This window comes from Gymnoscopelus microlampas (assembly GCF_963454915.1).
Source record: "Gymnoscopelus microlampas genome assembly, chromosome: 1".
In the NCBI taxonomy this organism is placed as follows: Eukaryota; Metazoa; Chordata; class Actinopteri; order Myctophiformes; family Myctophidae; genus Gymnoscopelus; species Gymnoscopelus microlampas.
In genome coordinates, this window is record NC_139962.1 from 54,468,203 (window position 1) to 54,496,118 (window position 27,916).

At 42.5% G+C, this 27,916-nt stretch overlaps 1 protein-coding gene across 1 annotated transcript in view; it reads left to right on the plus strand.

The window, feature by feature from the left end:
- The first annotated feature begins 8,657 nt into the window (after nt 1-8,657).
- thsd4 (thrombospondin type 1 domain containing 4) overlaps nt 8,658-27,916 on the plus strand; it is a 122,097-nt gene continuing 102,838 nt past the window's right edge. Inside the window, exons 1-5 of the mRNA XM_084075402.1 lie at nt 8,658-8,796; nt 11,253-11,453; nt 12,373-12,676; nt 14,799-14,901; nt 19,418-19,554. Coding sequence (XP_083931528.1) covers nt 8,687-8,796; nt 11,253-11,453; nt 12,373-12,676; nt 14,799-14,901; nt 19,418-19,554 — 855 coding nt within the window. The 5' untranslated portion in view covers nt 8,658-8,686. The remainder of the gene's footprint in view (nt 8,797-11,252; nt 11,454-12,372; nt 12,677-14,798; nt 14,902-19,417; nt 19,555-27,916) is intronic.

Here is a 27,916-nt window from a genome sequence, read left to right on the forward strand (position 1 = left end):
TCAGCCGTCACTTGACGAAAGGTAATTATATAGGCTATTTATTTGTATTTTATTCTATTTTATGTTATTATTTTACAACGAAATAAAGTTATTGTGCAAGTGTAGACGGGGCGGGTAATTTTTATTGAATTTTATTACAACTAAATCATTTTTGTTATTTTTTTTTCTCGTTTTGTTTTATTTATTTCACAGTCAAATTCAACATTAAGGCATTGTATGTTTTTGTAAAGTGTTTATATTAATGTGACTTCAGCTCGTCGGTCCATCAAATGACTCACTATCATGTTGTTGCAACAGTGAATGTTCGACCTGCTGTTTCCAATCAGCAATAATGAGCTTTATTCTGGGGGAACGCAGGAGCAGTGGTGTAAAGTAACTAAGTACATTTACTCAAGTACTGTACTTCTAATAGTGTACCTTTACTCCACTACAATTATTTGAAAACGTTACTAGTTACTTTGTAGATTTTGATTATTATTATAAAACATACATTAACCACTTCAGTCCTAATTTATACATTTTGGACATTTGAAAACAGCAGATCTACAAGCTCACAATGCCTCACGATGTGACGCATTGTTGTGAGCTTGTAGATCTGCTGTTTTCAAAAATATTTGTATACATTGTATACATTTGAACATACATACATAATTCAATTTGACTTGTGAAATGGGACCTTCTGCATAATGAGTAGGCTACTCTCTACTTTTGGTACTTTAAGTACATTTTGATACCAATACTTCTGTACTTTTAAGTAAAGTAAGTACATTTTGATACCAATACTTCTGTACTTTTAAGTAAAGTAAGTACATTTTGAACAGAGTATTTCTACATTGCAGTATTTATACTTTTAATTAAGTAAAACAAAATGTGAGTACTTTTTTTCCACCACTGCACACAGCAGTGTGGTGTAGGCTAATAGAGTGAAAGTGTCTGCTTCACAGACTTCAGAGCTCTTTCTCATAAGGGGGGGGGGGTCACTACAGAGCTCTTTCTAATAAGGCAGTGGTTCTCAACCTTTTCAGCCCGCGACCCCCCAAAATAATGATATTTGAACTGGGGACCCCCCAAAAATAATCATATTTGAACTGGGGGGGACCCCCCAAAATAATCATATTTGAACTGGGGACCCCCCAATATAATCATATTTGAACTGGGGACCCCCACCCTGACAAGCACTTGGAATTGTAGGCATTACATTTAGTTTGACTCAGTTCCACAGATAAATATTGTGAAAATAGCAGATCTACAAGCTCACAACGCCTCGCAACGCGAGGTTGTGAGCTTGTAGATCGGCTATTTTCACAATATTTTCCTCTTTCTAATATTATTTGACAATTTGGCCAGACAATGTTTGACCAGTTTTTGGTCTTTTTTCAATTCTTTTTTTTTGTTAGGTATTACCTTACATTGTCACTTACTGTAATCTGCGGACCCCCCCCCAAAAGTCATGTGGGGAGCCCCTCTGGGGGTCCCGACCCCCAGGTTGAGAACCACCATCATAAGGGGGGTGTCACAGACTTCAGAGCTCTGTCTCACAAGGGAGGTGTCACATTTCAGCAGGGGGCATCGCTCATTAGGGACCAAGAGGTCAAGAGGTCAAGTCACATGGTCAAGTGGGCAGCAGTCATTTCCCCCCTCTTAGCCAGGGGTCTTTTAGGAGGAGACCCTTAGTCAGGGCTCTGTAGGATAGACCCAAAGACAACGGATGTACAGGCTGCAACAGGCAGTTTTTAAAGGAGTAGTACTTTTTTTTTTTGTTATCAATTACACACCCCATGAAGCCTTGCATTTACAATACTTGTGCTGATGATCAAGCGGTCAGTAGGAGACTCTCCTCATCAATTTATTGCCTATAAGGAATGCAAACAAAACAAATCTCTCTATGAATTCAAGGCTTCATGGGATTTGTAATTGATTGAAAATAAGTCATTTTTGGGGTGAGCTACTCCTTTAAAAACGTCTTTGCTTACTGAATGCTGTGTTGATGATGCAAACCTCTCTCCTTTGCACAGACACTCCCAACTGTAACAGTCAGTACGCTATGAGCGAAGCCTGTGTGTGGATTCTGAGGTAAGCATGTGCATCATGACGTTTGTCCCTCTCTGTGTCTCTCTGTGTATCTTCTTTAACATTATCAACTTTATATGAAAATGCATAAACAACTATCACCTGAAACTTCTCTAAACCAGTTGCATATTTTGTCTGCAGAGTTTCTCCACTTCTCCTGTTGCTCTGGGCCGACCCCCTGGTCTGCCAACTGTCCACAGACCACAGGAAGGTGAGCAGTTTTGTGTGTGTGTGTGTGTGTGTGTGTGTGTGTGTGTGTGTGTGTGTGTGTGTGTGTGTGTGTGTGTGTGTGTGTGTGTGTGTGTGTGTGTGTGTGTGTGTGTGTGTGTGTGTGTGTGCGCGACACTGCACGTGCGTACATGTGTGTGGGCAGTGGTGGAAAGTAACTAAGAACATGTACTCAAGTACTGTACTTCACTAAAGTAAAAGTACCTCGAAATTGTACTTGAGTATTTCCAATTTGCAATACTTTTACTTCTACTCCACTACATCTCAGAGGCAAATATTGTACTTTTACTCCACTACAATTATTTGCAAACTTCAGTTACTTTGTAGATTTTGATTATTATTACAAAACCACTTCAGCCCTATTTAAACTTTGGCAATTTGAAAATAGCCGATCTACAAGCTCATGCGTTGTGAGCTTGTAGATCAGCTATTTTCAAAGGATCTTTATGCATTTTATAATTTTGAAAACTTGTGAAATGGGACCTTCTGCATAACGAGTCCTTTTACTTTTGGTACTTTAAGTACATTTTTGATACCAATATGCACTTTTACTCAAGTACATTTTGAGTTCCGGACTTTTACTTTGTAACAGAGTATTTCTACATGGCAGTATTGGTACTTTTACTTAAGTAAAACATCTAAGCACTTTTTCCACCACTGTGTGTGTGGGTGGTTGGTTAGCCGGAGAGAGAGAGAGAGAGAAAAGCTGTCTGCGTTGTAACACCCATGGAGTGTTTGACATCCCCAGGCTCACAGCGATAGATAGATAGACCTCCCTGGACTGTTTGGAGGCGTGAGGAGTGAGGGGTCTCCTCTTCTAGCCCGTTCCAGGCCACGGTTGGCACAAGCTGCATGGAATGTGTGACTCCATATACAGTGTGCTGTGTATGGGGGGTCTTTAGCTGAGCTAATTGATGGCCCCCCTACGGCGGGAACATTTTGAGAAGTGCCAGCGCCATGTTTTGTGAGGAATGACAACAATACATCGTTTATCGTTTACTTCTACTCCACTACATCTCAGAGAGGCGAATATTGTACTTTTACTCCACTACAATTATTTGAAAACTTTAGTTACTAGTTACTTTGTAGATTTTGATTATTGTTACAAAACATACATTAACCACTTCACCCCATACACATTTCGGCCATTTGAAAATAGACAATCTACAAGCTCACAATGTGTCCCGATGCGACACATTGTGAGCTTGTAGATCTGCTATTTTCAAAAGACATTAGACATTTTATTCATTTGAAAACTTGACAAATGGGACATTCTGCATAATGAGTACTTTTACTTTTGGTTTGATTGATTGATGGATTGAATACTTTATTTAGAAAGACATGGTAAAAGTACATGGAAGTACAATTCACAATACAACGTCCTCTAAACTGGATCGCTCATAAAAGCACTTGGCTTATTTAAAATGAGATCCCTGCGCACTCAAATCATGATGACATTTAAGAAGACATACAAATATACACTACTATGCAGAACGTCATACAATCAGCTTACAGGTTACTGGTATGAAAAGCAAGAAATATGTACAATAGCCAGTTTTAGGAGGAGGGGGGGGGGGGGGCGGTAGGTTAAGACTTTGACAGGGGCCAGTTTGGAATTGCAGCCTCCTGAAGGTGATTCTTTAGGGCAGTTTTGAAAGTGAGTAGGGTTTTACACTCCTTTACTCCTCTAGGTAGGGCATTCCACATTTTTGTTGTATAGCATGAGAAAGAGTTCAAGAGTACCAAGTTCATATACTTGGTACTTTAAGTATATTTTGATACCAACACTTTTGTACTTTTACTCGAATGCCGGACTTATACCTGTAACAGAGTACTTCTACATTTCAGTATTGATACTTTTACTTAAGTGAAAAACGTGAATACCTTTTCCACCACTGTCCAACTATAATCATCGAATCTGTCAGGGAAGCTGTCAGAACCTTCCCTAAAACACCCGGGACAACACTCCCAAACTGTGGAACAAACTCCCCATTGCAGTTAGAACTGCAATCTTCCGCCATAATCTGACTCACCTCTTCAGACTCCACCTTAGCCTGTTCGTAGCACTTGCCCTAGCCTCGGCGACCTTGTAGGCTTCTGCAAAAGGTTAAAATGTCATTTAGATAGCATGTTATGTACAGATGCCAGGTTAATGTGTTGACCAGGTATCCTATAGTGCAGTGGTTTTCAACCTTTTACGCGTCAAGGACCCCCAAATTGACACATATTAGCCCACGGACCCCCATTTGAAAAGATATGCCAGGGACTCAACCATTTAGGTTTATTGGGGGTCCCAATCTACACTGTATCACCATCATTAGTGTTCATTTAACTCTGAGAGTGTACAAATGGGACCAAATGGACCCGTGAGGGTCCATTTGGTCCCATCTGTACACTCTCAGAGTTACAGACACATAAGGGTCCATTTGGTTCCTAACTATTAATTTGTCTGGGGACCCCCTGGAACCCCCTCAAGGACCACTGGTGGTCCCCGGACCACTGGTTGAAAACCACTGCTATAGTGTGTATTGTTTCAATGTACAGATTATTTATTCATTGATATTATACTGTTTGGACTGATGATAGGTTCTTGGTTTACTGCCTAGATTACTATTTCAATGCATTTGACTTATTACCTCGTGTCTACCTTGCTTACTGTACATCGCTCGGGATTATGCTGGATATAAATGCCTCAATTGTAAATGGAACTCATTCGGCCTATATCCCAGTACATGTAAATATGCAGTCACCAGGGGGGGGGGGAGAACGTCACCGGAGAGAGAGCAACCCGACCCACCCCGGGTGTAAATCTGTCCGCAACGTGAAAAGCCCCGTTGATCACAGGAGGGGTCGTGCCAGCTGTCAGCAGACCCCTGTCCTCCAAACCCCCCACCGTGCGGTGAAAGAAAGACCTGTGTCCAGGGAGTAGTGTAGTGAAGAGTCCAAAGACAGACACAGAAACGATCATGGCCTAAGATGAATTTACTCGGAAAGGATCTAACTGACGGGGCCGAACCTCGGTCCTCTGCCATTTTGGGCGGTTGGTACTGCGCAGTGTTGATTTTGTCATATTTTAGTCATGTGAAATGTTTTATTTTTTGTCTAGTTTTAATCGACTAGATATCATGAGATTATAGTCGACTAAATCTACAGTTAATTTAGTCGACTGAAATGTATTTTAGTCGTGCCTTGATGGCGTCGTAATGGCTGACTTTGCACTTGGTTGCATGTTGAAAATAGCCAATCTACAAGCTCACAACGCGTCGCGCTGCGACGCGTTGTGAGCTTGTAGATCTGCTATTTTCAGAGCACAACACCTGAGCGCAACCGAACATAAAATGACTTGTCTTTTAGTTCTACTGGATCTCTTCTCCACTTGTCCCTCACTAACATTTTAGTCTAGTTTTTATTTGTTGACAAAATTGTCAGTATATTTACTCTTAGTTTTAGTCACCATAGCTTAGTTTTTATTTCGTTTTTAATTAGTTTTCGTCAGTGAAAAAAGGTAGACAACGAACATTTTTCGTCACGAAATCAACACTGGTACTGGGTGATTTGTGGGCCAGGGCGTTCCGGGCTGGGTGGGGGGGGGGCATTATTTCTTGGAAGAGAGAATGCACAGTTAAATTGTTAATGTATCCATTTGTAACTCCCCAGAGTGTACAAATGTAACAGAATGGACCTGGGCGTCAGGTCCATTTGGTTACATTTGCACCTTCAGAGTTAAATTAACACTGATGATTAATCCGTCAAGACCGGGAAAGCATCTGTGTCAGACTCAATTTAGATTTCTTTGGCTATTTTAAAATAGCAGATCTACAAGCTCATAGCGTGGCACAGAGTGCCGCGCTATGAGCTTGTAGATCTGCGGGGTTTTTTTAAATCGTGAAAATGTGTGCATTTTTAACTCAAACATTTGCTTCTTCTAATATTTTGAGATGGGGGTCCACGGCCAAATACATAATAATTCTGGGGGGTAACATACGTTTTTTCAATAAAAACAGTTAGGATTTAGAAGACATTATGTAGAATTGGCCTCAGGTCTTAATGGATTAAGCTTTGTGGGTCTAGGTTGGGGTTTGGTTATAGGTCTGTGGTTTCCACAGACCACAGGGGTCCAGCTGTGTGACCCGGGACTGACCCCACCGGGAGATGACAGTGGCGTTGAGTTACAAAGGAGGAGGATAGTGTGTAGAGAGAGGGAGGAGTGTGTGAGGACGGTCTGAGGCCTCTCTCTCTCTGAATAGCTCAGTGCCGGACACTGACAGCAAGGAGATGCCAGCTGCCAACTAACTCCACACCCCTCCCTCCCTCCCTCCCTCCCCGGTGCTTCCGTATTCTCTTACCATTCGCTTAAAGTCCAAGGCAAGCTGAGCATTTTACTACGTCCCCCATGTGCTAGCGGAGCGGCGGGGAGGTCACGGTGAATGGAGACAAAGTGCTTCTTAAAGAGCAGGATTTCCATCGCAGCTCCGTGGGTTAAATATCCCCCGTCATGGCTGGCACACTGTTGACTGGTGGTTGCAGGGCTTGGCAGGCTCGTCAGACTAGAAAGAGCAGTGGTTGCTGTTAACCCATTCAGTCCAGGAACATTATTTTATACTTTGGGCTATTCAAAAATAGCAGATATGCAAGCTCATAGCGCAGCACAGAGTGCCGCGCTATGAGCTTGTAGATCTGGGGAAAAAAATATATATAGTGAAAATTTATGAAAATCATGGAATATATATTTTTTAAAGCGAACATTTGTAACTCAAATCTTTGCTTCTGGGGGGTCACTGGAACTAAATATTTTGGGATGGGGTCGGCGGCCAAATACATATACTGTAATTTTGGGGGTCCTTGACATGAAAAGGTTTGAGCACCACTGATATTTTAGCAACATACGTTTTTCAGAAACCTGTTAAATAGCTGATCGACAAGCGTGATTAATTATTTTAAGATTAAAGACTTGAAGTGGTCCGTAACGATTTGAAGTGGTCAAACTTGCAATAGATTTTCCATAAACTCTAATGGTCTCAGATGAACTCCTGAAGTAATTAAATGTAAATGTTATTTCGGTCTGAATAATACCAATTGGTGTTGTATTTTATATCATTGGCAAGCCTGATTGATCACCTTTACAACGAGGTACAACTTGTAAGGATCGTGCATTCGTGGAATGAGTAACACAACTGTAGCGTCCCCCCCTCCCCCCAAAAAAATTGCCCAACCACCTGCAATATTCTTCTTTTGGTATTCACTCTCATTTTGAGCTTCAAGTGCTCTTTCACAAATCACACATTAGGACTTGGCCTGACAGAATGTTTCAGTCATGAGATTTTATTTTGCTTTAACCGATGCACACACGCACACGCACACACACACACACACACACACGCACACGCACACGGATGGGGTCAACAGCAGGTAGCCAATAGGGGGACGGGCCACTCGCAGACACCCACTAATCAGCCAGATCGGAGCTTTCTAGGCATGAACAGAGGTCCGTTTCATAAACAGTGAGGGGGGGCCAGGAGGCTCATGTTGATGGGATGAGGTCACTGACTTGAGGCGGAGTGGAAGGTGGGCCTCACTGAGAGAGCGCTCTTCCACCCGGTCTTGATACCCCACCCCCCCCCCCCTCATTGTCTCTGTAGCATTTCCACATTCTGTGTGCAGGGCTGTCATGATTACACATTTAAGTTGACGATTAATTGTCACTGAAATAATTGCGATTAACGATTTAATTGTGTGTTTGTCATTCAACATTGGAATATATGAATACACATTTTATTTCTGTTTGCCTTTTAGGCTTCGTAATCAAGAATCTACAGGGCAGATATGACAAATAATAATAGATATACAAACAAATGATTGACCGTAAGCTTGTAGATCAGCTATTTCTGCTTTTTTTTTTTATATATTTGAAACATTTTCAACGTGGAAACGATTATGACGGATCACGCAAAAAATAATTGCGATTTTCTGTGTGTGCTGTGTACTTCCCCTATTAACCCCTGAGCTTCTGGTGTCGTCCTCTCTCACACAGGTTCCTCAGAGGGCAGCAGAGCCCCAGCATGGAGGAGGAGGAGGAGGAGGAGGAGGAGGAGGGGTTCAGGGCTCCTGGGGCACCTGGACTCCCTGGACGACCTGCTCGCGTACCTGCGGAGGAGGCGTGCAGGAGCAGAGCAGACCCTGCCTGCCCGCGTACGCGGCGCCGTCCCTGTCCAACTACCCCTCCTCCTCCTCCTCCTCCAGGCCCGGGGCCGGAGGAGGAGGCCTGCACCCCCCCCAGCAGCAGCAGCATCCGGGGGGGGGCCACCACCACGTGGTGTCAGCGCTGCGGCCTACGGTCCCTCTGCACCGGGGGGACGTGACCCATACGGTCCCTCTGCACCGGGACACGATGACCCGTCATCATTCCTCGTATTCCAACGGCAGCAGCGGCGCCGGTCGTGGAGGAGAGACGAGGAATCCTCCTCAGAGGGAGAGGGAGACTCAGCCCGCGGGGCGCAGGTTGGTACCGCACTGCCACGTCACACTAAGTCACACACCCATTAAGGCCTGAGGTTCCAATTCTGCAAGGGTTAAAAACTCATGTTGCTATGTCAGCGGTTCTCAAACTTTTTCATGTCATGGACCCCCAACATTATATGTATTTGGCCGCGGACCCCCATCTCAAAATATGTTGTTCCAGGAACCCCGAGAAGCAAAGGTTTGAGTTAAAAATGTTCGCTTTAAAGTATATATATATATTCAAGATTTGCACACATTTTCTTGATTTTTCAAAAATAGCAGACCTACAAGCTCGTAGCGCGGCACTCGGTGCCGCGCTATGAGCTTGTAGATCTGCTATTTTTGAATAGCCAAAGTGCAAAATAATGCTTTTTAGCTCAAATCTAAAAATGACGCGCAGATGCGTTTAAGGTCTTAATGGGTTAAGGGAGTTCACTCTAAAAAAGGACTTATTTCTATCAATTTCACACCCCATGAAGCCTTGAATTCATGGAGATTTTTTTTGTTTTTGTCGCATTCCTAAGCCAATAATTTGATTACCGTCCCCTACAGGCTAATGTATCCGGTAGGAGACACAAAGGAGACTCTTTCTGTCTCCTACCGGAAATACACACGGTCTTGAAACTATTGGCTTAGGAATGCGACAAAAACTAAAACATCGCCATGAATTTAAGGCTTCATGGTGTGTGTAATTGATAGAAAATAGGTCAGTTTTGGGGTGAACTACTCCTTTAATGAGTAATACTCTCGCATTTTTTAACCCATTCAATCCGGGAACGCATCTCTGTCATTTTAGATTTCTTTGGCTATTCAGAAATAGCAGATATACAAGCTCATAGTGTGCCACAGAGTGAAATCGTGAACATTTGTGCAAATCTTTTAATATATATTTTTAAAGCGAACATTTGTAACTCAAATCTTTGCTTCTGGGGGTCCCTGGAACAAAAATATTTTACAATTGTTTGCTTTAAAATATATATATTCAGAGATTTGCACCCATTTTCACGATTTTTCAAAAATAGCAGATCTACAAGCTCATAGCGCGGCACTCTGTGCCACGCTATGAGCTTGTAGATCTGCTATTTTCGAATAGCCAAAGAAATCTTAAAATGACACACAGATGTGACCTTGATCAAGACACTTCGATGAAGTTGCGTGTCAGATTGAGTCGCATTTGATCGTATGCAAAAGTGCAAACATTGTCATTAGATTGATTGCTTAAAGGAAAATGTTCCATTTCAACTTTCAACAGGTTGTAGCATACAGTAGTATCACAAAACCACACCAACCCCTTTGCTACATAGTGTATATATTTTTTCAAGCTCCAAATCTAATTATCTTAATTGATCTCACAGTCACAATGTTGACATTTTTGCAATATCTTACACGCCCCAGATTCAAACCCCCATCTGGGTTTGAATCTGAGAACTCTGTAGAGCGGCCTCTGCAACTGTGCTGCATGCTGAGTAGTCGTCTCTACTAAAAAGTGACTTTGAAAGTGCCTGGGGAGAACCTCTCTGTGGGCTATTTGACTGCCCTCCAGTGGAAACCCACTCTTTCATAGACGGAGTCAATGGCTCGGCTGGCAGCTTGGCAGGTCTGCCGCTTTGCTTCCTGTGCGCTTTAGCTAAGAAGCCCCTTAAACAAACAGCTTTGACAGCTGAGTAATGGGAGGTTGCGGGGAATACGTTTCAAGCGGCCAAAATAACAACAAAGGCTCCCAGCGTTGTGCCGCCAACGCCAAGGTCCGAGTGCTTCTCTTCTCGAGGAGTCGTGTGCATTTAAAGGAGGGGTCCGTTCCCCATGGTCCGCCCTTAATGTTTGCTTCAGTCAAGAGATGACGTTTAGCTGAAGGGCTCTTTGCTTTTAATTTGTTTTCCCAGGAAAAGTTCACTGGGCAGCACAGGTGCGTTTTTTTCCTTTTCATCAGCGCCTTGCTTCACACTTATATAAAGTTACACACGCGTTCATACTGGACCCGAGAGCTTGTCCCAATGCAACCATTATGTTCTAATTGTTCTACTGCCACTTAGTGGCTGTGTTAAAGTGACTTGGTATTACAGAGCCTTCACACATCGACAGTGCTGAGGGAGGGGAGCTAAGATCGTTTTCTTTTACACCTGTAAACTCGTGATGTGTTCAGTTGAAGCTATCTTCGTTCCGACTTTCCCTGTCAATTTGGGGAATTTCAAAGAGAAGATTGTGTCAATATTTGCCTGATGAAGACCTAGATGGTCGAAACGTTGCAAAAATAAAAAGTGAGTTTCTTGGAGCTTGAGAACAGTGTGCGGACTTCCTTCTTCTTTAATTTGGGGAATGTGACCTTCATCGTCCGCCCCAGTTATCAATGACCCCCCCCCCCCCCCCCTTCACCCCTCCCATCAGGAAGTCGTCCCATCTTCCCTCGGCTTGCGTTCCCGCTGTGTTTCATTGGTGTGTGTCTTCATGTCTTTCAGGAGGGTGAGCCACATCACCCCGGGCCGGTACGGCTACGGGAGGATGCCTTACGTGGCTCCGCTGCAGACGGACACGGGCCAGCAGCAGAGCCCCGGCACTGCGGCGGCGACTTCCCACCGACAGAAGCGTTCCCCGGCGGCCGATCGCTACCACCAGCACCACCAACACACCACTTCCAGAGCCCACCACGGTGCTCACAGGTAGGGCTGTGAATCGTCTGCTACTGTATCTCACGATTCGATTTCCGATTCTTGGGGTCACGATTCAGATTTTTTGACGATTTTCGTCGATTTTTTTTTTTTTTTTTTCAAAACAAACGATTCTCGATTTAAAGGACAACTTTGTTTTTTTACAACCAAGGTTTATATTTTAGCTTGTAATTAAAGTAAATAAATGATGAGTGTAATTTTTTTTTCATTTACTGCTTTCTATAGTTTTAGCATTTTTTGCGATATTTTTTACAGTGGGCGGGGGCATTCTGTCCGGTGGCTAAATATGCCTTTTTTACACAATAAAAAAGGTCCTGCTGTCTGAGATGGCCAGATGTGAGTTATTGGGGGCTAGAAGAGCTACTGTAAATAATAATAAAGAAAACGCCGGGTTAATGTGTTAAAAAAAGACATATTTAGCCACCGGACAGAATGCCCCCGCCCACTGTGAAAACACTGTAAAAAAGATTGTGAAAATTGCTAAAACTATAGAAAGCAGTAAATTTGAAATTTTTAACACTCATCTTTTATTTACTTTAATTACAATCTAAAACATAAACATTGGTTGTAAAAAAACAAAGTTGTCCTTTAAAAAACCTTTTTCGACTAAATCGATTATTTTTTCTCTATTCAAAACGATTCTCGATTCAAAACATAGGATTTCAGGATCTACTCCAGTCTGCTGGCATGAAAGCAGAGCACATTTATGTAGCTTTTATAATTGGAAAGGTTTTATCAACTGATAATAATGTAAACACACAAAGGTAAATCCAAGACAACATGGTCTCATTTCTCATAAAAAAAAAAGATTTTTGGAAAATGAGAATCGATTCTGATTCGTCCAACATAAGAATCGTGAGTAATACGAGTATGAATTGATTGTTTTTTCCCCACACACCCCTACTCACAGGTCACACAACCGGGAACAAGTCTCTAACAACAACCCCGCTTACTACGGCAGGCCCCACTACCAGCAACAGCCCCCCGGCAGAGCGTCCCAGACCAAACCCAACCCGGTCTGGGCCTCTCTCTACCAGCCGGGCTCGGCCCTCCAGCCCCATCAGACCCAGCAGCACCAGGATCTGTACACGGGCGGCGGCCAACAGCAGCCGTCTGGAGCTCAGCAGCAGCAGCACTCTGAGAGACCGTACAATCCTCTGCCCAGCTCCTCCTGTGCGGGGGAGCCCGTCCAGTACAAGATCTGCAACATCGATGTAAGACCCTCGCCAACGCACGCAACTTAACGCAAAAAAAATGTACAGTAAAAGGATTCTGAATTCACATTGACAGATTGGTATTGCATTGCTACTGAGTTAGCTGTCCTGAGCAGGCAGGTACTGACATGGGGTTATGTTATGACATGGGTATGTGTGTGTTTTATATTTAAGTCATCAAACCGATGGCTTGAGAACAGCTGCCTACTTGTTAGGATGGGTTATATGCAGAGGACACATTCCGGGTATGTGTAAAAAATGTTCTTGGCAAGAAATACGCGTAACACTTAAAGGGATAGATCACCCCCAAAAGTACTTTGTTTTCTATCTAACTCACCCAATGGAGACTTCAATTTGTGGATTATTATTATTTTTTTCACATTCCTAAGCCAATAATTTGATGAGCGGTTCCGGTAGGACACACAAAGAGTTTCCTACCGGAACCGCTGCCTACCGGTCCACTGGTCATAAAATTATTGGCTTAGGAATGCGACAAAAACTAAAAAATATCCATGAAATCAAGTCTCCATGGGCTGACTAATCAATAGGAAAAAAAAGTTATTTTTGGGCCGAACTATCCCTTTAAATTAGCAACGCTTCCCCAACACATTATCATCACGGTTATGTAATAGATAGAGACTGAAGACAAAGTAATGTTGGCTGGGGGACCTTTTTTAGACAGAGCATGGATTTGGATGAAGGTCTTTTATTGGCCTGTCATCATAAATAGTGGAATCGAGCTCCACAGAATCTGGTCTTGGCTGGACTACAACCATGAGGGAGAAAAAAGGGAAAAGTATCCAACGAGGTTAAGCCATTTAGACCGGGAAAGTATCTGTGTCATTTTCAGATTGCTTTGGCTATTCAAAAAATAGCAGATATACAAGCTCATAGCGCGGCACCGAGTGCCGCGCTATGAGCTTGTAGATCTGCTATTTTTGAAAAAAATCGTGAAAATGTGTGCACATTTTAGAATATGTATATTTTTAAAAGCGAACATTTGTACAATATTTTGTTGCAAGGACCTCCAGAAGCAAAGATTTTAGTTAAAAATGTTCAAAGATTTGCACAAAATGTTCAAGATTTAGCAAAAATAGCAGATCTACAAGCTTGTAGCACGGCACCTGTATATCTGCTATTTATGAAAAGCCTAAAGTACAAAATAATGGTTATAGCTAAAGATCTAAAATGACACAGTATATGCGTTCCTGGGTCTTAATGGGTTAAAGCAGACAGTCAGTCAATGGGGCATGGCATTATGAAATGTGATCCAGGTGTATAGTTATAGACAAGCTATCTGTAGTAGTGCTGGATCTTTTTTTTATTGTCTCTCAGTGTATATACAGTATATAGTGTATCGTTGCTGTCGGGCAGAAACCTTGTAACTATATTTTATGTTTTTGTTTTTCATAAATGATTGCCCTACTTAGTTTGTATGAGATCGTCATGCGAAAGTAACGGAAATAGGTGAAAGTGGTTTAAGTGTGAGTGTGGGTTTTTATAAATGTTGAACCAATGGAAAGTATTAACAAGAGCTTGTGACTAAATAATAACTACATTGGATGCATTTGAACACAAGCTTTGATTGATTAATTGATTTAATACTTTATTAGCAGTTTGCAAAAAACAAAAAAAGCACAGGAAAGTACAGTTCAATACAAGGTCTGCTAAGACCCATGACTTGTTTCCATTGGGGTCCTTTGTACTCAATTCATCGAAACATTGAATGACAGACAGATACAGTATACAATACTATGCAAAACATCATATAAACAGTTAGAAAATCAAAAAGAAAAATATGTACAGCTAATTGTGTCATGTCCTGAAAAAAATAGCAGTTTTGGACGTACAAGGTTTCCACCCACAGGTTATTGCTTCTCTGTGCTCATTCCTGTGTGTGTGTGTGTGTGTGTGTGTGTGTGTGTGTGTGTGTGTGTGTGTGTGTGTGTGTGTGTGTGTGTGTGTGTGTGTGTGTGTGTGTGTGTGTGTGTGTGTGTGTGTGTGTGTGTGTGTGTGTGTGTGTGTGTGTGTGTGTGTGTGTGTGTGTGTGTGTGTGTGTGTGTGCGTGCGTGCGTGCGTGCGTGCGTGCGTGCGTGCGCGCGTCTTTCTTTTCCATCCTCAGGCCTGTCCTCCGTCCAGCAGACCCATCCGGGCCGTACAGTGTTCTTCCTACAACAGCCAGCCGTTCATGGGCCGAGTCTATGAATGGGAGCCCTTCAATGAAGGTAGGAAAACCAACCGGCTCCATGAATGTCTCTTCAACATGGATTTGGCACGGTGGTACAGTCGGTAGCGCTGTCACCTCACAGCTAGAAGGTCCTGGGTTTGACTCCCGCCGGGGACGCTGTGGGCGCTGGGGGCGTGTTCTCTCCTCCCCGTCTTCAGTGCCCCATTACCCAGGTGGGGTTGGTGAAAGGGCCTTTCTGTGTGGAGTTATGTTCTCCCCGTGTCCCCTAGGGTAGGTACCCTCACAAAAAAACATGCAGTAATCCTGGTCTCTATACTGCCTCCCCTTGGTCAGCCGGGGCGCCTGATGGAGGGGAAAGGAAATGGTTGGAATAACGTGTTCCTTCCACGCGCTACGTCCTACCGGGGAAACTCCCCCCCTGTCAGGTGATAAGAAGCGGCCTGCTCACTCCTCATGCATTGAAGGAGGCATGAGCTCAGTTCGGGGCTTTCCCCAGGCTGGCAGAGGGAGAGTAGCGCCCAGGATTACAGCTTAGGCAATTGGCACTGGGTGAAAAAATGGGTAACACAAATCGTGGGATAATTTCTTTTAGAAAAAAACATGGATTTGAACTGTACAGAGTCACGAATGTATTGTCCCAAACGTGAAATTATATTTGCAGAAAGGTATACCACGACATACGATATACGATACCACACAGTACATGTACACAATAATAAAATGTAGCCCATCTAAATGTATAAGACAAATGAAATACAGGAAAACGAGGGAAACCTTATCTTTACCAGCGATGAAGTTTCGAGGACGAAGGACATACATAATGAGAGCTTTGCGTTCTTGGTTATCCCGTTTCTATAGACTCATCTGCACAGAGTTACTAAGGCTTTACAGATGATATAAGACATAATATGTCTTATCATCTGCCAGTTCATCTGCTTTTGAACCCTGTTTAACCATATTATGGTTAAACAGGGTTCAAAAGCAGATGAATTGACTATTACACAATAGGCAAAACAAAGCTGTGTAAATGTTTGTATGTATACAAATGCTTTTAAGACATGATTTCAAGGATGAGGCTGATGAGTCACTGATGAATCACTGATGACACAGACAGCAGGGTGTTGCAGGGCCCAGCAGGGGGCCTGGCGGGGGAGGGGCCCAGTGACCTTTAACCCTTTAACCCCAGACTTTGAAATTACCAGGGGCGGGCAGCCTGCCTCGAGTCCATCCAGTTAACCACTCACAACCTGGCATCCCTATTTTGGGCCTGCATGTCATTATAGGATAATGGTATATAAAGTATAAAATAGGGCTTATGATGTTAGTCAATGTCACTCTGTGTCTAGGGATGCAAATAATCGATTCATTAATCGATAAGCGGCGTTTTTTAAGGACCAAAAGGAACATTCTTGTCCGAAACCGAAAATGAGTGCAAAAACATAATTGCCTTGATGTATATAACATTAACGAGCGTCAACGAGCATCAGCTGGACACAGACACATATACACACTTTGCAGTGCTCTATGGAGTCTGTCTCATTTCTCTCCAAAAGCCCTTGAATGTGATGGAACGCGACGCATTGTAAGCTTGTAGATCGGCTATTTTCGAATAGCCTATGTTTAAAATAGGGCTAAAGTGGTTAATGTATGTTTTATGATATAGTTATTTATATCTGCAAAGTAACTAGTAACTAAAGTTTTCAAATAATTGTAGTGGAGTAAAAGCACAACATTCGCCTCAGAGATGTAGTGGAGTAAAAGCAAAAGTATTGAAATTTGGAAATACTCTGGTAAAGTAAAAGTACCTCAAAATTTTATTTAAGTACAGTACTTGAGTAAATGACTTAGTTACTTTACACCACTGCTGCTGACAGTATGAGTTGCCAGGTGAATTACGGTTTGGAGCTTTAAATATCCAAACCATCAAAGCAGCTCATGTAGGCATTGTTTCATTGTTAACATGAATGAGTCACCTCCCCCCTACTTAAACAGACCAAACACACAGGGCGACCTCTGGCTTTTTTGGGGGGAATTGATCCACTTTGGCGATGAGTTTGACCTCTCAAGTTCACATGTCATGTTGCCAGATGAAAGGCCATTGTTCAAGGTTTCTTTATTGGTATTGTCCAACTCACATACTGGCCAATGAGACAAAAGCATACAAAAACAGTGTACGTTACCCCTCCCACCCCCCAAAGTTGAAAGAGCCACAACCCTGGTATCTTGTTGTACCATTAACAAAAAAAAAAGACAATACAAACCAAATGAAAGACCATTGTGACTTCCTATTTGGGAAAACATGTCTCTGTGGAATATGTGTGTCATTTGGACCATTGACCCCCTCGACCCACAAAGCTTTGGAACCCTGCCGATTTTCAATGGGAAAAATGGCTTCACCGGATGACCTGAAAGTTTCCGCAAAGTTGGGCAATCAGTCCCTAGAATAGATTACCTGATTAGATTTTGGGGTTGGTTGGGTCAAGGTCAAAGGTCACAAATAGGGGTCTAAATAGTTCTTTTGGCCATAACATCAGTGCAAACCAGCAACAAAATGGGTCTGACCTATACCTCACATAAAAGCCATTATTTGCGCCTTTACAGGGGGTGTTGTGCCTGGTCATCCACTTTGATCGCCCATCTGCGTGTTTGGGTGAACTCCTCTCAGGGTTCAAACAACAACAGACAGGCAGTGCTAGTAGTGTAAACACATAAGGCCACATGTACGTGGGCAATACTTAACAAAGTATACAAAAACATTGTCTAAAAAGTTTCTAACTCAACAATGGAACAATCATCAGACACTCTGATGTGAACATATGTAAGGCCTTCAGCCCATTAACACATTAACCGCCAAGAGCGTAGTCCTACGGTCCATTAAATCCAACTGTTAAGCGCCGAGAGCGTAGCCCTACGGTCCGGGTGCTTTTTCCTTTTTTTCGATTTTTATTTAATTTTTTTCAATTAGCGACACGGACCATTTCAGTGTAACACCACCGGAAACGGAACTATTTCCGATCCGGTTTTGCCGATCCCGTCGGCCTCCATTCTAAAGCGCACACTAAAACTCCATTTTCTTCCTTGTAGTTTTTTCTCCTCGGTCATCACTGTTTAACATAAACCGTTCTAACTACAACATGGATGCCCCGTTTGACACGTGGTATTCACTGGTAGACACAGGGACATCTGCACGATGTTTACAAACAGTTCATCGTGCATTCTTAAGGATTTTAACGGGGTCTATGGCGAAGTGAAAAAAACAAAAAACAACAATAAAACCTTGGCACTGGTGAGTACATTATGAGATTAACCTCTGGCGGTGGAAGTGTTAAAGGACAACTTTGGTTTTTTACAACCAATGTTTATGTTTTAGATTGTAATTAAAGTAAATAAAAGATGAGTGTTAAAACATTTAAATTTACTGCTTTCTATAGTTTTAGCAATTTTCACAATCGTTTTTACAGTGTTTTTACAGTGGGCGGGGGCATTCTGTCCGGTGGCTAAATATGTATTTTTAGGGTTGTCCGATATTGGCTTTTTTACCGATAACCGATATACCGATATTGTCCAACTCTTAATTACCGATACCGATATCAACCGATACCGATATATGCGGGGATTATTGTGATTAGGGTAAGCTCAAATTTCATATCACACACACCATATACAGTAATAATATCGGCCGATAATATCGGGAGGCCGATAATATCGGACATCCCTATGTATTTTTTTAACACATTAACCCGGCGTTTTCTTTATTATTATTTACAGTAGCTCTTCTAGCCCCCAATAACTCACATCTGGCCATCTCAGACAGCCGGACCTTTTTTATTGTGTAAAAAAGGCATATTTAGCCACCGGACAGAATGCCCCCGCCCACTGTAAAAAATATCTCAAAAAATGCTAAAACTATAGAAAGCAGTAAATGAAAAAAAATGACACTCATCATTTATTTACTTTAATTACAAGCTAAAATATAAACCTTGGTTGTAAAAAACCAAAGTTGTCCTTTAAGACCGGGAACGCATCTGTGTCATTTTTTTATTTCTTTGGTTATTCAAAAATAGAAGATTTACAAGCTCCTAGCTCATGAGCTTGTAGATTTGCATTCTAGCTTGTAGATCTGCACATTTTTGCAAATATTTAGTTTGAAAAAAAATATATATATATTTTTTTACATTTGTAACTCAAATCCTTGCTTCTGGGGATTCTACAAATATCTTCTAAATCTTAACAGGTTTCTGAAAAACTTATGTTTCAGTGGTTCTCAGACCTTTTCATGTCAAAGACCCCCAAAATTATATGTATTTGGCCGCGGACCCCCATCTGAAAATGTTTTGTTCCAGAGACCCCCCAGAAGCAAAGATTTGAGTTACAAATGTTCGCTTTAAAAAATATATTATATATTCAAAGATTTGCAAAAAAAAAATCTCGATTTTTCAAAAATAGCAGATCTACAAGCTCATAGCGCGGCACTCTGTGAATGGGTTAGACGAGTCTTTATGTGCACTTGAAGTCATCCTTTTCTACTATGTGTTGGTTGTTGTTGTCTACAGTTCCTGGGGACCAGCACTGTGAGCTGAACTGTAGGGCCATCGGCTTCAGGTTCTACGTTCGACAGGCAGACAGAGTGATCGACGGGACTCCATGTGGACAGAATGAGACGTCTGTGTGTGTGGCGGGAAAGTGTCAGGTAGGGTGCTTTTTTCTTTACTTTTTCGAGGGTCTTGGTCGGCATGCATTATTAGCCTGGCATGGCCAGACAATTTCTTTTTTTCCCCCCTGGTAGGTTCGTCTGGTTTCCAGGCTAGGCATGCATACTATTTTTCAGCAACACAATGCTGTCATCATAGTCATACACACATTTCAGAACTGGGATCTTCCCCAGTAACGCCACAGGCTGTTATTACTGTTGGTCACAAATCTGCTTCACAGGTGTGTTTATGGTCCAAGTGCTTTTTTTGTAGACCGTGGTGATAGTTTGTTGACAGACTATTTTCCTTTTCCCCTCCAAGATTTTATAGGAACGAGGCGCCACGCGCTCTTTTTCCCCCCGTCTTTATATAAAACATTTAAAGATTATTGAATCAAAATGACAAGAAGGATGATTCGTTCCCATATAACTTTCATCAGATGTCTCAAAGGGATCATATGGGAAACATCATGCTTTTAACTTTTGATTATATGAACTTGACTTTTACATTTTTTCATTATCTCCTTTTGTTTTTGGCTGCGTAACGCATCTGTGTCATTTCAGATTACACAGATGCCATTCATTTATACTTTGGCTATTCAAAAATAGTAGATCTACAAGCTCATAGCGCGGCACGAGTGCCGCGCTACGAGCTTGTAGATCTGCTATTTTTCAAAAATCTTGAACATTTGTGCAAATCTTTGAATACATATGTTTTTTTGAAACAACATTTTTAACTTTAACATTATAGCAACAAACACATTTTTCAGAAAACTGTTAGGATTTTAGAAGACATTTGTAAAGACTAGAAGCTCGGCCCTGCTACGCAGGGCCTCGCGTCTAGCCCGCCGCCACGCCCACGTAGCGCCCGCGGCCACGTGGCAGCGCATATACAGTGGGTGACCATTGACTTTGTCGCTTTTCATAAGAGTATCACTTCACTCATTTGCCTCACCCGCTTTGCAGTAAATTTAAGTTCCAAATACTACCACAAGGTGCCGCTTTGGAGTCACTTTTTTTGTGACAGACAGACAGACAGACAGACAGACAGACAGCCAGACAGACAGACAGCCAGACAGACAGACAGACAGACAGACAGACAGACAGACAGACAGACAGACAGATAGATGTCTTATATTATTATTAATAATAATAATAATAACTAGCAATAATTACGTGTGCTTAGAGCGTTTAAATTGGGTTTTCTGTTCAGCGTCGGGCAGTCAGGAACGCATCTCTGTCATTTTAGAAATGTTCAGACACACATTGGTTTCTGTCTGTCTGTCTGTCTGTCTGTCTGTCTGTCTGTCTGTCTGTCTGTCTGTCTCAAAAGTCCGTGGAGAGACAGACAGACAGACAGACGTCTTATATGTTGTTTTTTTCTCGCATCAATTTCTGTATAGTAGGATTCTACCTCTTTCCTCTATAAATGAAATAGTCCAGTTAGTGTAGCGGTTAAAACTGATGTCCGGCGATTTTACGACCCGGGTTCGAATCTCACGCTAAAAGCATGCTGATCTGCTATTTTTACTTTTACTTCTACTCCACTACATCTCAGAGGAAAATATTGTACTTTTACTCCACTACCATTATTTGAACGCTTTAGTTACTAGTTACTTTGCAGATATAAATCATGACATTATAAAACATACATTATTTGCCCTATTTCATATAGTCTATTTGAAAATGGCCGATCTACAAGCTCACAATGCATTGCGACGCATTGTGAGCTTGTAGATCAGCTATTATCAAACATTTATTTGCCAATACTTTTGCACTTTTACTTTGATTGAACTCAAGTAACATTTTGAGTTCATCCATGACCGTAACAGACGACCGTCATGTGATCCATGGCCAACAGCGAGGCGTTTGTTTTCATTCTTATAAGACCGCGTGGCTCATTTATATGCACGTGAAAGTAACTAAGTACATTTACTCCATGTCCACTTGTTGCTGACGGTGGTAGTGTAGGAGCAGCGCTGTAAAAGCCCCAAGCGTCATCGGTGCAGGAAAGATGCGTATTTGGTTGTACACACGGAGACGCAAGGGTGGCGTTTTCAGTCGGAATTCAAATCATGATGCAACACTTTGTGAGCTTGTAGATCGGCTATTTTCGCTACTTTTATGGGACACTGTTGTACAACAAAGTAGAATTAATTTGTGAAGAAAGAAACACCCATTAACAGTTGAAAATAGCCTACACCAGAGGTTTTCAACCAGTGGTCCGGGGACCACCAGTGGTCCTTGAGGGGGTTCCAGGGGGTCCCCAGCCAAATTAATAGTTAGCAACCAAATTGACCCTTATGTGTCTGTAACTCTTAATGTACAAATGGAACCAAATGGACCTGTCAGGGTCCATTTGGTTCCATTTGTACACTCTCAGAGTTAAATGAACACTGATGATGATGATGATACAGTGTAGATTGGGACGCCCAAGAAATCTAAATGGTTGAGTCCCTGGCATATCTTTTCAAATGGGGGTCCCTGGGCTAATATGTGTCAATTTGGGGGTCCTTGATGGGAATAAGGTTGAAAACCACTGGCCTACACCATTTCTGCCCATCCCTCTAACTTCATGTAGGCGCATTAAAAATATCAAAATTGGCCGCTCTGAATTTGTATCTGAACAAATACTTTGATAGAAGAGATAGGCCTACAGAGGTACTGTAGGGGGGAGGGGGAACCTGATAGCAGAGTTCCTCACTTGGCTTATTTGGAATAATCATTAACATAACCGGTTTGGCAAGAGACTGGGCCAGTGTTGTAGGCTAGTGCTAATTTTGGAAGTGGGGGAGCAAGGTTCTTGAGCGGATTGGAGTTTTTTTTTTGTTACTTTATTTCGGTTTTAGGGTTAAGCTCTGATCCACCCGTCCCCCCTCCCACGAAAGCCCCCCGACCCCCCGCACGCAACCACTCCGCCGCGCTGCGCCAGGCCGCGCTGCGCTAAAACGCACTGTCTGTGCCTGTGGTGGCCTACTGAAAGCTAATAACATAGTAGTATGACAAGGGTGCAATTATATTCAATGATATTCAATTGTTTTGTGGAAAACACATGGCTCATCATGCTTAATTAAAGAGAGACTCACTTGCCTTTTCTTAGTGCTTTTCATTGTTTGGACAGAAGAAATTGTAAACATTTAGCCAATATTCGATCATCATTAAATAACAGACAGTGAACTGGTAAACTGGTGACAGCATGTCATGGATAGCACATTAATTCTTAAACAATATTGAGGAGGAAATAAGTATAAACGAGGAAATAAAATAAAACAAACCAAAAAGACGCCAATAACCCCTGTCTTATAAAAACTGCCAAAGTGGGTCGGGGTTATCTGACATGACAGGCTGTGCCACTTTGGTTTTTGTACTTTCTGCCGTGCGATGTGCTCGCAGCCAAGTCTTGACATAAGGCTCTGGATTCCAGGACCTGAGCGGAGGTCCATATGTCTAATAAACATCAGAGCCGACACACGTTCTGTATGTAGTCGCGAACGGAGTGATGTTATTATGAGGTTCAATGTTCATCAAACTAAAGCCGCACACGCATTCTGCCGAGCTGCATGGAATGAGCATATTACAGTTAATAAGGGGTACAAGTGCAGCTGGTACCCTTCTCCCTCCACATTCTATGTAGGCCTAGGCATAGTCCCTAAAAGCATTCACTGAAGATTTTTCGAAATCTCACCTGCACAACCCAATATTATGCTGTTGTTACAAATGTAATGCAGTAAACATGAACGTAGCGTTAACCGTGGTGATGTGTTGGATAATATTCCCCCGCAGCTGGTTTTAACGAGACAGCAGCGTATATGAAAATGCTTCACAGATGATCCGATCATCTTTATTTTTAAATTGATGATGAAAGCCGCACACGCAAAATGGGGGTCCCCAATATGGTTATTTTGGGGGGTCATGGCCTGAAAAAGATTGAGAACCCCTACTTTGATGCATCTCTCTCTCTCTCTCTCTCTCTCTCTCTCTCTCTCTCTCTCTCTCTCTCTCTCTCAGAGAGAGACCTTGTCTTTGTACAGAGAGACAGAGAGAGAGAGCGCATCTGGATAAAAGAGACTTTGTCTTTGTATAGAGAGAGAGAGATAATTAACATAACCGGTTTAGCGATGAATAGACTGGACAAGGAGCACATGTCGTTGAAGAGTTTTTTGGTTTGCAGTTTACTTAAGTAAAAATATCAATACTGCAATGTAGAAGTAGCCTACTCTGTTACGAGTAAAGTATATATAGTAGGCCTATATTATATTAATTTCTCTCTCTCTCTCTCTCTCTCTCTCTCTGTGTGTCTCTCTCTCTCTCTCTCTCTCTCTCTCTCTCTCTCTCTCTCTCTCTCTGCCAAAAATAGACTAAAATGTTAGAAGATAGAGTTGCATCGCGACTCTTTGTGGGCTTGTAGATCAGATTTTTTTGCCTATTTAATAGCCACGCTGAAATTGCATCTGAACAAATAGCCTGCCTTGATAGACCCCCCCCCGCTCAAAGAAAGAGACACACGGCATAAGTGCACACACAGAAAGCACAGAACGTATGACCCCAGTATATATTAAATATATATATATATATATATATAGTGCCACTGAACCACCACCACAGAAATACAATTTGTCAATTCAAATGAGCTATTGGCAAGAGAAAAAATACGTTTATTTTCCCGTCTCGTTTTATCAATTAAGACGTTAAAATTAAACTAATGTTAAGCTCAGCATCATGCTATCTAACTTTATTTGCTTAATATTTTGCTTAATATAAATGTCACATCTTGTACTGTAAGCAACAGACAGGATCTTTCTCTGTCTTTCTAGGAAAAACAGTGCCTAAAAACCCCAAAACAAACAATTTTGCTATTCAAATGAGCTATTGGCATGATAAAACATACGTTTACATTTTCCAAAGCAAGTGTCAAAACATAATACAAAAGTGTAAAGTAATGTATGTACAGTTTGGAGAGGATATACAGTATACTAGTAACAAATATATTCTTGCTGTCTGCTGTGGGCTGTAGGCAGCTGTAGGCAGTAGACCGCTGCTGCCCCTAGTGGCACAGCGTGGAAATCATACATGCCCTGCATGAAACGCATGAGAAGAATGAAAAAAAACGACAAAGTCAATGATCACCCACTGTAAGTGGCATAGCGTCATGAGGGCCAGTGGGGCCGTGGCTCGGTCAGTGAAGACCCTGTAGCGCGGATGATATGTGGCATAGAGGGGCAGATTTTAAATCTCCAGAGAAAACATCCGTGGGCTACCATTGGTTCAGCGATGTGTGCGGGCGCCCTGCGGGCCCTCCTCCTCCACCAATGTGCAGTATTGAGAGCCCTGACGTCACAACATTTGGAGCGATGGGCACTGCACGCTGGTTGGTTAGGGTACACCTAGGGCCCAGGTAGAACCCAGTTAAAGCCTGCATGGGCAAAGCCAGTTAGGACCCGCCTTGGTCCCACATAAACGTGGCTAGTTGGGGCCCACCTAAGGGCCAGGTAGAAGCGACTTCTAGCCCGCATGGGCATGGCAGTTAAGACCCACCTCGGCCCCACATAGAATTGCCTAGGTGGGGCCCACCTAAGGGCCAGGTAGAGTCGGTGGGGACCCCCCACAGGCCAATGTTAAAATGGTAGCACTTGTTCCTCAACATAGTGTGAATGTGCGTGCAAAGTTGACCACAATCGGACGCTGCATTCATGATTTGTGGCATTTTGTGCAAACTTTAGATGTGAATCTTAGCCAATCGGGATGGAATATGAAAGATTAAACAGATCCGTCGTGATCACATGACTATAGAGATCATGTGTACCGATTTGCGTGAAATGTAGATAAAATCGGAAGGAGTAATGTAAAGAAATATGTTGTACATAAGGCTGCCTCCTGGTGGAGCTATAAAAGGTAGATGTGAGAAATGCAGGGGAAAGGTTTTTCCTTGACCTCTAGAGAGTGCACATACAAAGTTTGACACAGATTGGTGCAGGTATAGGTAAAAACACAAATCGGACTGTTATAGCGCCAGCATGAGGCTGATTAGAAAAATCTGAAGTGGAATTTCTTGCTCGGCATAGTGGGAATGTGGGTGCAAAGTTGCACGGAAAGTGCATGCTGTGTTCATAATTTGAGGCATTTTGGTCAAAACGGAGCAGTCCTGGAAACTTTGGAAGGCATTTTTAGTCAATCAGGATGGAAAATGAAAAATCTGAAAGACCGTGTATTTTTTAATGACTATAGAGATACTGTGTATCGATTTGCGTGATGTTAGGACAAAATATGTAGCAGTACTGTGAGAAAATGTGTTTTGCAAAAAGCGGCCTCCTGGTGGCACTATAACAGGGCCATGTGAAAGAAATGGGGCAGAGGTTCTGAATAGGCATCCAGGGAGTGTGTGTGCACAGTTGCGCTGCGATCAAGGCAACGATGCGGGAGATTAGCTATCCACAGACCGTCGGACGGACAGGGGGTGAGACATACTCTCGCGCCATCCCTTTCGGCCTGGCGGAGATAATAAAAAAGCTAAAGTAAAGGAAAAGACCATTACTGCAACAAAAGTAGTCAACAAACTATACTATAAAACATTGGCCAGATAATATAAGATTATAATATATACAAATAATTTAAGAAAGAGGCAAACATGTTGAAAATAGCCGATCTACAAGCTTACAACGCCTCTCAACGTGAGGCGTTGTGAGCTTGTAGATATGCTATTTTCACAATATTGACTTGTGGAACGGAGTCAAAACAAATTTGGGGGGGTCCCCAGTTCAAATATGAGCCGCTGCCACTGCCCTAATCGGACCGAAATGATCTGAAATTACTACATGACCATAATGCAGCCTAAACGTGCGTTGCACGGGGCGGTCCTGCCATTACGTTAGTTAGTGGAGTTGCTGTGGAGCTACACCAGAAGACACACACAACATACACCATCTACAATGGACTAACGGAGCAGCAATAATAACAGTTACCGCACGAACGTGCATTGTTGACAAAGTGATTGCACAGCCACTGCAGGCATGACAACCACGTTAGCGTTAGCTACATGCCAACTATCACAGCGCCCTGTCCGTCGTCGCTGCGACTGACTCGTCTCAGATGGCTACAGCCATATATATAAACACTACAGCAAGCTCTCTGAGATGCCATTGTCTGGGAACTGCTCTTAGCGTGACACGACCAATGAGAGTGAGCGCTTTCGTTGTTGCTAAGATACGGTGCATGGCACACGGCGTCTCTGCCCCATAGCTTGTAGATCTCTCACACATGATTGGCGTAGGCTGCGTTGCCGTCGACGCTGATTGGCTGCATGTTGCTGTGACGTTGAAATGGGGTGCCAGGTCTGCTTTGTGTGTAAGCGATTTTGGGCTCATTTGGGCGCGCTTTTGGGCTGTTTTCCATAGAGCACGGCAGGGCTTGTTTCTGTCCCGTGACGGATGTGGCAAAGAAGGTGCAAAACGAACCATCCGGAAGTAAAGTGCGAGATGAAATATATAGCACTTTATGATTATTAGAGAAGGAGACAGATGTGAAGGTGGAAAATGGAATGTAGGAGATTATATATTTTTTCATGAGCGATTTTTGTAGCAAGTTGTGAGTGAATTGGGCTACTCCTGTGGGCGGGGGGCTGATTAGAACCATTGGGGTTTGGGAAGGAGACGCTCTCTGTTTGAGTGGTAGAGATTTGTACACATTTTCACCCCTAGTGACCTCCCTAGTTCAGTAGTTAGCACAGAACATCCATCAGATTCATACCATCGTGATAAATGAGTATTTACTTTTGTGCCCCCCCCCCCCCCATTTACAGTACAGAAGTTCTCTTTGTCTTTCTTGAATCTTGACATAAGTGGACTTAACAGGTGAATAGATAATTCATAGATAGCTCATAAATCAGTCAGTGTGTTTCATTAAGGCTGCTTATACTCTTACTCGTGTGTCTCAAGGCGCTATAAACATACAATATATAATATGGTCTCTGTCTGGCAGAAACCTTGTGTCTCCATATTTCATCTTTTCGTGATGTTTTCATAAATTAATGCCGTTTTTTGATACTTCCTCGTATGATATTGTCATTCAAAAGTAGCTAAAAATAACCAATCTCCAAGCTCACAACACATCCTAGTGCGACAAGTTGAGAGCTTGTAGAGTCGTTACTTTTGCTACTTTTTAATGTTTTTTATGTTTTTCTTTGCCACCTATCAGGACATGCTCAAAATAGGGACACCGGGTTGAGTCAGAGACTAAAGTCTGTCTGTGGGTTTTATAAATATTTAACCAATGAAAAGTATTGACAAAAGCTTGTGACTATAAATAATAACTACATTAGATCCATTGGAACACAGGCTCTTTTTTTCCTCTATTTCCTGAAAAGTAA